Raw genomic sequence first — 10,624 nt, 5'->3', positions numbered from 1 at the left:
TGGAGAGAAAAAGGAGCTTTGCCTCCCACAGCTTGATGAACAGTCCATATTACCACTACATAAGGCCTTGAACACCCAAGCATAAAGGCGTAACCTCTGACTGAATACAACTATCATGAATCTTGTAAGCTCAGCTTGTGAGGTTTATGGACTGAATCAAACCCAGAGGATTAAACTGCTAATTTGGTAATTACCCTGGGATTCAATGCTGCTATTTATCATGTTAGGCAAATAAACTATGTACTGTTTAATTGAGTTTTCCTGTTCTTCTTCACACCTGGGAATCAAGTGAAACATCAAGAAACAGCTTTTGCCTATGGAGGAATAAAATGTATGATGGGAAACAAGAAAGCCACTTGCGGGGATTTTAGTAACAATAGTTTCAGGTGTATAAATATAGCAGCTCGCCAAGCCTTTGGCCACCAGAGCAGTGTTTGTTCAACAGCTCAGCTTTATTTTAAATTTTGTAGAACAGCTCTTAGGAGACTTGAGGAGAAAGATGGTTTGGTATTTAGAGCCTTGACTTGAGACTCAGGAGACTTTTATTCAGAGCTTGCTGCTGTCTGCATAGGTCAATGTATTTCTTGACTTCAGCTCTTTGTATCAGCAGTTTGTAAGCTCTTTGAGGTACAAAATTCAGATACTTGTTTGCTGTTCAGGATGATGGAGCATGAGTTTGGTGGGACCTCAAGGCACTAACATTATTGCCCACTAATGTGAAAAAAAGAAAAAAGAAAGGAGAACAAGTGGCTGCTGGACAGTGCACAACAGGGGTGGTTTTCTTGCTCTTCGAGGTGGATGCTCACATGTTCCATGTGTGTGGCTGGAGTAGACTGGGAGCTCTGCACAGCCATGTGCTGGTCAGCAGTGCTCTGAGATGTCTGACAGGCTGGAGGATATTGCTACTGCCTCATAAACCAGCTCCAGCATTTCTGAGCAATATGTCTTATCTGAAGAAAGAAGATAACAATCCGGGATTTAAATTCCTCCAGGACTTTGACATCTTGCTTCATGCTGATGTAGTAGAGACTCACAGCAAGGATCAGCACTGCACAGAATGAGAGCCACAGGAGCACAGGCAATCCAGATGATGACCTGTCATCTACTGAACGGTGATGAGGAGAAAAAAGAAAGCAGCATTATTTTAGTATCATCTTAAACACTTCCTAAATTTGACCCCCCGCTGATGCCTTTGTCCCACTTTTCTGGGAACAGCGGGGTACACAAGGCTCTGGTTGTGCGTACTTCTGTAGGCATCAGTTCAGTGATAGTGAGTCACACCTCCTGATGGAGGGTGTTGAGTATAAAAGATCTCATCTAATGGAGCATTTAAAGAGTTTAATTATATACAATAAGAACAGGATTACCATAGCTAATGCGTGATCTGAAGTTTCCCTCCAGCAATTATTTTTTATACCTTTATGCTAAATGTTAAGTTAAATACTAGGAGAATATTAAGCTACCTCATCTAATTATTTAATGCTTACAAATGTTCCATAAAAGAGAGGAGATCTAGATTTCTGTCCTTTTCCCTGCTAGTGCAGCTTGTTTGAGGCTCCTGTTAATTACAGTAAGAACCAAAACATGGCTCTATTAACGGAGAGGCATATTGAGAAAGCTCTGGTAGTTTTAACCTCTCTCTAAGTGCTAGGTGTGCTAATTACACTGGAACATCCTCTGCACTGGGTCTTAAGGAGGAGGGCACTGTAAACAGTTTTCTTGCCTTTAAAATATAGTTCACGTATGTTTAAAGTGCCATAGGTCAGGCACACAGTACACGCGTGGAGATCAATGGGCTACATTTAGTTTGCCGACATCCGTGCCCCAGCCCTTGCATGCATGTATCCCACCATGGGTACTGGGGATCTAGTCTGATTCAGATCTGGCTGCTCTGTTTGACTGCATGGCCATTGCACAGTCAGTATTATTTTACAAAGCACTTTGCGTATTAAACATGCAGTATAAAGCCAAATTCATGCCTGAATAAAAATCCGTAGTGTGCAGCTATTTTCCTGCCATACGCACATAATCAATAAGGAGATAAAAATGTGGTGTGCATTATTATGGGTAAAGGGCCAACATTAGCTGTAACATATTTAAATTAGCTTCTACTATGAGCCCTGGAATACACAGCAGTCAATTAAACTGTCATACAGATGTACAGGGAGGAAGGTAAAAGTCATAAAACCAAGCAAGAAACACATAATAATGTATCAAAAAGTGTATGGGGAGAAGGTAAAATGTTAATAGGCAGTCATTTTATAGCTAACCAGAAACGAAATCAATGTCCCATAATAGATCCGAGTGAATTATTTGCAGCAAATAATTTATTCATTTGAATTTAGCCCTTCTTTCTGTTTGCAAATTATCCATGAGCAGACTTCAATTTTTATAAACTTGTTTATTTGGCATTATTCTAGGAATGGTTTATATGAAGGTATTTAGCCAGGGAATTATTCACCATTTTCTGCTTTTGCAGAGATTTGTGACTTGGAAGTTGGTATTTCCCTTGCGTGATCTCTCACACCACATGATGCAGTTCTCACCTGGGTGATGACTTGCCATTCAAAGCCTGGGGCCTGCCTGATGAGCATACCTGCTAATGGTGAGACTTTGGCGGGGGAGCTAAACCGCTTTCCACATCAGCCCTTTCCTATCAAGTACTTATAACCTTTTTCAGTCTTGCCAAAGTTACTTTCCATGTGAAATTTGTGGGTGATCTCAGATGAAAATGTGGCTTTTCCTTGTATCCTGTCAATTACAGAATATGTTCAGTCCAGGAACAGAATAAGAGATAATGTGGAAGAATAATCCCACCCACAAAAGAGTGATGAGCTATTGCTCACAGTAGCTTCAGCACATCACTATAATTATGTGCTTAAAGGTAAACTTGCTTTTTTCTAGATTACAAATAGAAAATTAATGCTTAAATCTGTTAGTTGCATTGCTTGTTGGAACAGCACGCTCAGCCCTAGCCATATGCCCAGTCTAAGCAAAAGGCAGCTCATCTGAGAAAAGCACTGGGTTGGGATGCAGGACATTATGGTTCAGTTCCTGTCTTGGACACACATTTCCACTGTCACCTGGGGGATATTCGGGCTTTCCTTTTCCAACTGGCTCTTTCCGGCCTATACGACCTTGTTCCTGCCTGTAGTACCTCGTTCCTAGCACAATAACTGCCTTAGCTGATGTTGCCATTGGCATGAGCCTACAAACCTCTTCCTGGGCAACAGCAACAGCCAGGGGATATGGGGACCTTTGCTTGGGAGGCCCTTTGGCTGCCCAATGCTATGGCTCTGCGTGTGTGTATACATACATGTATGTATATATGTATTGCTCTTCCCTTATTGCACTGCATGCAGCAGGGGCTGGATGTGGGCCAGGGCCTCTAGAAATGATCACCATCATAAGGACATCCAGATACACATATTTGCTTGAGGTTCTGTCAGGCTGCCTGGCCTCAAACATCCTTGCAAACAAAAAAGGAAAAAACAGACTATTTTTATTATTTCTATCCTGCTGCCAGCATATAAATGAATTGTCTGTTCCCCACACATGAAAGTCAGCAGGCAGAACTATTGTTTCGCTTGGGGTGCTTTCCCTGCATATCATAGTGAAAAACCTGTACCTATTTTATTGCCATAAAATATATTAATTATATTTAAATTAAAAATAGCTTCAGGGATTTCATTTTTGCTTCCACTATTTGTTTTACTAGATGTCTTGCTTAAAATACTGCACAGACCTCATCAACACCTTGCGCTTCATATGCTGAGAAGAAAAAGCAACAGTGTATGAAATGTTTGGTGTACAGAGGCTGTATTTGCACAGTGTATCCCTGCAGCCACAAAGCAAACTCAGGTTAGTGCCACGGATGGCTCACGGTTATAATGTGGATCTTCAACTTACCCACTACGTAGTCACAGCAGGCAATGGCTAGAAAACAGAATGAACATTTTCTTAGAAGTGTGGAAAGGTCTTTTTGCAGCAGATGAATAAGAAAGGAAGCACCAAGCAGTGTCTCTGAAATTGTTGCCTTGTAAATGCTGGACCACTTCTTACACTGCTTTTGGCTGTACAGATTTATGTCAGATGATGATCTACCCACTCTGTGCAAACATGCAGGTGTAGGTGCACTTCAGGAAAGTGAGAAAAACTGTTGTATGGGGGGGTCAGAGACAGAGATTACTGCTGTTGCAGGGAGGTGAGGAGTCAGCTCTTACAGAAAAGCCCTCTCTATTCCACAGCATTTCTAGAAAGACCAACAGAATGAGAGAAGTATGAAAGTTAAGAAAGCAAACCCCACTGTCAGATGCAACTTTCATCCAACGATATCCTGGAACTGCCTCTGCTTGGCAGCTGGGGCCCAGACACAACCCAGGACAAAAAGTCCAGAGAATGGAAAACTTTGAGTGATGCACCCAGCCTTCCCCTTACCCACCTTTATGTTAATGACATTGTGTGGGTGAAGAGCAAATCATCTAAATCATAGGCTGTTTGCAACACAGAATACGAATTACAGGGTGGGATATTTCTCATGTCTTCTCATGTCCTCATGGAAAAGAGCCAGAGTCTTCTCTGTCCTTGCAGCTCCCTGGAGCTCAAGCATGGCAGTGCTGAACCGAGAGCCAGCGGGTGATGAACCTGGTCCCCCCCGGCTGGACTGGCTGCGGGATGGCCCGTGCAGGATTAAGTCTGGGACACGGACTCTGTCAGGGAGCTGAAGGAGGTATTCACTCTTATCAAAAGCTTGCTCTTGAGCAGCTAGATGAGCTTTGACGAGTTTAGAGCTGACTCACTGAGTCTTGCCAGGAGTTCAGTTTTGATGGGAAAGCCCAGGCCATGTCAACAACCTTATCAAGAAACAGTTTTTCCCTTCTGCATTAGGAGGCACCACAAATAATGTATTGCAAAACCTCTGAGAGGTCTGTTTACAGACACATCAGCAGACACCAAGCCTTGTTTTCAGCTGAGTAGCAGCCCAAACAGGTGGCTGACCCAGAAATTTTACCATTCTGTCACCTGCATTTTTACTGACAGACATATCAAAACAATACAATTGTAGTTCCCTACCACTAAATACATTTTTTCTTAGCTGGGTCAGTTTGTGAAAATCAGAATGAAACAACAGTTCTTTCTTGGTTACAGGTTTTATATAGCATGTGCAGAACTGCAAACTGGACCCTTCTGCTAGACTTGTGCTTAAGGTCACTCCCACCTGACCTACCTGCAAACGTATTTTGGCTCAGGAGTGAAAGACCAGAGGCTGCATTAGCTGTACCATTCCTTGGGTGCCCTGTTAGCAGAAATGGTTATGTCCTGGCTGCTTTTAACCCCAGCGGGCCAGCTGGGCTCAGACCTTCACTATTGTATCCAGTGGCATGCATGCTGCTTGGAAGCATGAAAGGGCTGGCTCTCTCCCCGCCATTACATCCTAGTTACCCGGAATGACATAAGTGTGTTTAAATTTGGTCTGAGATCCTTTTCTCTTCTGGGGTGGACCTGAGGTTCAGCCAAACCCATGGTCTACAATGATCCCTGACTGAGGAGTTCGCTGTGAGGACAGCCCTGAGGCTGTTCTAATGGATGCAGGAGCCCGTCTCCTCCCAGGGCAGGCAAGCAAACGGACCAGATGCAACCCTGCAGTGCACAGAGCAAAACTTGTCTGTCCTCCCTTCTGTGCTGAGCTCAAAATCCCAAATAACGCTGTCAGAGGGGGCAGCTGATGTGGACAGACAGGGTGCATGTTAGAAGCTAGAAAGGTCATAACAAAAGGCTTAATAGCTTGAGCGTACCATGTTCAGTGACTTCTGGCTCACGAAATCGAACCCTTCTCTCTGCTTTCCGCTTTTCCCCCACGGCTTGGTCCACAGGTGGCCTTTTTCTCAGTATTGAAGGAGGATAGCTACTGTCATCTGTCTAAAGAGTTAATCACAAAACACAAAACACAGGGCTGTTCAAACTGGAGTAATGCATCTGGGTGAAGCTTTGAGCTTTTGAGGCTATGTTACCATGTCCCTCGAAGGACATGGTGTGAAACACATCTGTTCGGACATTTATAGTCAGACCGTTGTAATATTTATAGCAAGACAATATGGATATTCCTTCATTGTCATAGATCTTTGGTACTCTAAAGCTGTCTTCTTAGGAAAAAGGCTGGTTAAAGTAACAGACAGCAAAGGGTTCAGAAAGGATTTCTCTGAATTGCAGTGAACAGTTACTGAAGGTGGCTGCTCATCAGCCCTGGGGTAAACAGGCATAAATGTGATATGAAATATATGAACCATATCATTGGGAGCACCTTTGAAGTGCTCTTCTAAGCTAAGCAGCCCCATTCTGAATGCGGTGTTGCCATTTTGACAACCGAGGCTATGCAGCAGTATGGGGTTTGGACATTATCCTGATGGGTACAAAAAGGCAATTTGTTTGCACTTCTATATTGCAATTATGTTGTTCTCCTGGTTTTTGCTTGGAAGCCACATGCACTCTCTGGTAACAGAATCAGATTGCTGTGGATTCTGCTAAATGATAAGAAACATAGCTGCAATAATAAAAAATGGTAAGTCCCTCTCCTGCATAGGAATGCTCCCACAGTCAACTCCCCAAAGTGAATCCAAGGCATCTCAGTTCAGAAGCCCCCACTGCCCTCTGGAAGTGGAAAGCAGGTGGCAAATCTACTTTTCAAAGATCTCAGTGGGTGGCAGAGATTCTCCACATTTTATTTTTACTTTAAGATTGAAATAATCTCTACCTTTTTCTCCCCCTTCCCCCTGTTCCTTAGCAAGGTAAGGGATATTGTTTCACAGATGGTTTTTCTCCTTCTGGTCACTGTCCTCACTCTTTTTTTTTTTCCTTTCTGTGTCATTTCCCCACTCAGTGATAGCATGCTTCTTCCTACATGTTATTCTTCCTGCTTTAATCTTCCTGCTCCTCAGTGCCTGCTATTTTTGCCCATTTGTAGACTCAGATACACTTGCTGCACACTTTTCTCTTCCAATGCTTTCCCTGCACTCACCATTTCATTCCCCTCCCCCCCCCCCCCCTCCCCACTCCTGGGGCTGCAGAAGCAGGATTAAGTCCCATTAGCTACAGTCTGGGAGTGTCAGACCTCAGAGCACAGAGGAGATGTGGGTTTCCCTACACGTCACACTGGATAATCTCAGAAAGGCACATGAACATAGCCAGCAGGAACTGCCATGGAGTGAAGAACATCTTCAGCTTTGACATGTTCCCCTGAGGGATTTATAAACCAGATTTTGGCTTAACTAGTCACTGGTAAGGATGCTTTCTCTGATCTTGGGATAATACAAGAACCCATACCACCTCTGTCTCCTGACCAGGGACAGTGTGTGTTGGAGCTTTGTGTGCTTTATTCAGCAGCTCAGAAGCTGTAAGACCCATCTGGGGTATGGGAGATGTGGATCCAACTTCTTTTTAAGTCCAAAGGAATATGAACCCACATCTCTTATCCACATGCCCTCATCATCAAGGCTATGGCGCACACATAGGAGCAGGGAATCTCAGTCTCTGCCACTGAAGCTGTCTTGTTTGGCCTTGAATAATTAAATATTCATTGAGCTAAAGAAAGAAAGAATGAAAGAAAGACTTTACAGCCTGGTGTTTGGGTGCTCCCTTGGGGGTGGGAGAAGTCTGCTCTTGTCCTTGCTCCAATGAATACTTAATATGAAATACTTAAATATTCATTGGAGCAGTCACTGGGAACAGGACCTCTCATCTACCAGGTGACTGCCCTAATCACTGTGCTACAGCCACACACACACACACACACACACACACACACTCTTACTTTCTGGCATAATGAATATTTAACTAGTCTGTGTAAAATGAAACAGGTTTGGGGAGGGACAGCCCAGTTCAGGCTACTGGTGGTTATAGCTTTAGTTAGGACAGCTCCTCCCATGTCACAACCAAAGAAACTGAACTTCAAATATTTAAAGAGATTTATAACTCCTAGTGTGGCTTTGGTCCGTATGAACTTTTCCAAACACTTAACAGCAACATCACACCAGAAAAGAAAAACATTAAACAACTATCTGGTTGGGTAACACCTAGCCAAGGGAGACCTTAAAAGGGAAGTGGTATTTACAATATTTACTAGACTTTAATAACTTAAGGAAATCAAGCAGAGTGCCAGATGATGCATGCTGCCCTCAGACAGAAACCTGGTGTTAACATACTGTGACAAGAGGTGGAAACCTACCAAAGTGCTAGCTGGGAAATTATATACCCTTAAAAACAACCCATTTGTGGAAAGCTCTGGGCGTTAGACACAAGGACTCTATCACCCATGAAGAGATTACTTACCGGCAACTCCTCTGCACTAGGATCAGAAGGTGGGGCTGGACATGTTTGGGACATGTACTCTGGATGCCAACATGAAGACTCCCACACAAAGCTTCGGTTGGAAAGCCACTCGCTTGACAAAATGAGAAGGACTAGGGGAAAGCGTCTGGAGATCCCTCTGCAGCAAGGACCAGGCAGGCAGTGCCACTGAGCAGATGGGAGCAGCAGCAAATGATAGAGGAGTGGAAGGAAGAATTTCCACCCTTCATACCAGTGTTGGCTTGGGAAGGATGACGTGACTTGAAATGTACTCCGTAACCAAAAATAGCACATAGTGCTAATACTGAATGTGCAGCTGGAAAGCAGGGCTTTCCTGACAACTGGAAAGGGCCTGAATGGAGCAAATCACAGATAAACACCTACATATTTACGTGTGTAACGTGAACTCGAGGCTGTTCTTTTAATAATGATTGCTGCATTTCTGTGATCACATGGATCTCCCTTCCAGAAGCCATTCCCAATCTCAAAAATCCTTCCAGTGGGATTGCTTTTAATCCTTCCCCCATTCAAAATATGTGGGTAAAGCCATCAGGAAATGATATAGATGTAGTGGGATCACATACATCTCCCTCCAGTACAGTTATGGCCTCACTTTATATGTTTTACAAATTAGATCCATTATTATAGTAATAAAGTGGGGTTTTAACATTAGACATTTCTACAGATATTATAATAAGATTATTGATAGGAAGAGAGATGATTTACTGTTCAAGAGGCTTTAACAGCCCCTTGTCAAATGCTGAAGGCTGGTCATCATCAAATATACCATTTCCAGTCAGAAACACCTGCCATGACGGCTGAAATATTGTGCTTTACTGTCTCTACGAGCACAAGCTTGAGGTTTTTTTGTTGTTTTTTTCCTGGAGCTATTTATTTGCTGTGACATGTCTAAAGCACTCCAGTTCTGTGTTATTTTCCAGGTGGTTGGATGGATTCTCTCATGGCATGCTCAGACTGGCCCCCGTTTTGCACCTACCCAGTGGAGCGAGGGTTGCAAGATGCTTACATTGGCACTAGGAACCAGGGGGCACAGCAGCTTTGTGGGCTTCACTGTTTTGGTCTTTCTTTCAGGGGTTTGGGTATTGGGTGAGTAGATGGGATGGATTGGGATTGTCCCCCAGATCCAGATCCAGAAACCCCAGAGAAAACTGGGCCAACACATCAGAGGAGGCATCCATCGCTGATGTGGGGGTCAGCAATGCCTTGAGCCTAGCTGCCCTCCTCCAGCTCAGCCCCTGCAGGGGTCTGCAGTGCTTACAGGGGCTGTGGTCCTCAAGCCCTTCCCTTTCCAGCAGTGAAAGCACTGTCAACATGGAGAAGAACAGATTTTTCTGGCCTGGGGATCTTCACTGAGTGCACCATATCTAAACACCAGTAACCTTACCTTCTCTTTCCTGTACATGGAGGTGATGGAGGGCTTTTCCTCATGCTGCAACCAGCTCACAGCTGCAGGGCTTGTGAAACGCTCTCAAAATCCCCTCTCTGGTGTGTCCTGCAAGTGTTGCACAGCAGTTATTTTGGGATATCTAAGCTGAGCTTTTGGTGGCGAAGAGTAATTCTTCAAAATTTTGTTCACAGTAGATCCTAGACAGGAAGGTGACAAAGTCTTCCAAACCATGGTCCCTAGCTTCTCCTCTGGTTCCTTCTTCCTCCTGCTGTGATAATAACTTGCTACTAATTAATGTAGGAGTGAATTTATGTGCCTACATTGGCCAGCTACACTGATCAAGGTGGGAAGAGGGAAGTCAATCTCTACACTTCATCTAGCTTTGACTTTCTCGTGTGAATTGTGTCATTTATTTCTACTAGTGTCATCCAGCAAGGCACATAAGAAGCTTGTGCAGCCCCTTATTCCTGCCAAGAACAACATCGAGCTCGTGAGCTTTTAGACATGAGTGAAAAAACTTGTTCCTATGTTTTTACTGAATCTTGTTGTATTGAAAAAAAACCTCACATTTTTCTAAACAATTAGGCAGAAACCTTTTGCTATTTTCTTTAAAAAAAAAACACTGCAAAAATGTCAAAGGGTTTTGATGTTTTCAAGAAGTGGACATATGGAGATAACATTTATCATTTTTGATACCAGAAACCATTTCTTTTCAATTCTAGATTCCGCTTAAATGTAAACAATTTTTTATGTTCATTTGATTAAAAAATAATTGGGCTGTTTATAAATGTTTTCATGAAAGATTGCTATCCAAATGCTAGGAATGCTAATTTCATTGTCACTTTTATCCCACAATGTGTTAATTATATTGAT

The 10,624-nt window shown here is 43.3% G+C and overlaps 1 protein-coding gene across 1 annotated transcript; it reads right to left on the bottom strand.

The window, feature by feature from the left end:
- Window positions 1–292: 292 nt before the first annotated feature.
- C7H14orf180 (chromosome 7 C14orf180 homolog) lies at window positions 293–9,953 on the bottom strand. Its single transcript, XM_027800823.2, has 4 exons — window positions 9,749–9,953; window positions 5,796–5,919; window positions 3,910–3,936; window positions 293–1,105 (listed from the first exon to the last, which is right to left on the bottom strand). Exons 1-4 carry the CDS (start codon window positions 9,764–9,766, stop codon window positions 903–905), a joined length of 372 nt encoding a protein of 123 aa, XP_027656624.1. The 5' UTR covers window positions 9,767–9,953; the 3' UTR covers window positions 293–902.
- Window positions 9,954–10,624: the final 671 nt, after the last annotated feature.

The sequence above is a fragment of the Falco cherrug genome, chromosome 7, assembly GCF_023634085.1.
Source record: "Falco cherrug isolate bFalChe1 chromosome 7, bFalChe1.pri, whole genome shotgun sequence".
In the NCBI taxonomy this organism is placed as follows: Eukaryota; Metazoa; Chordata; class Aves; order Falconiformes; family Falconidae; genus Falco; species Falco cherrug.
This window is presented reverse-complemented; position numbering and strand designations above follow the sequence as displayed.

What these genes read in the sequence shown, in the direction of transcription:
- C7H14orf180 (XM_027800823.2), bottom strand. An exon ending in GCCAGAAGTCACTGAACATG is followed by an intron (nt 3,937 to 5,795) that starts GTACGCTCAAGC and finishes TCTGTTTTCTAG; the next exon opens with CCATTGCCTGCTGTGACTAC. An exon ending in CTGCTGTGACTACGTAGTGG is followed by an intron (nt 1,106 to 3,909) that starts GTAAGTTGAAGA and finishes ATCACCGTTCAG; the next exon opens with TAGATGACAGGTCATCATCT.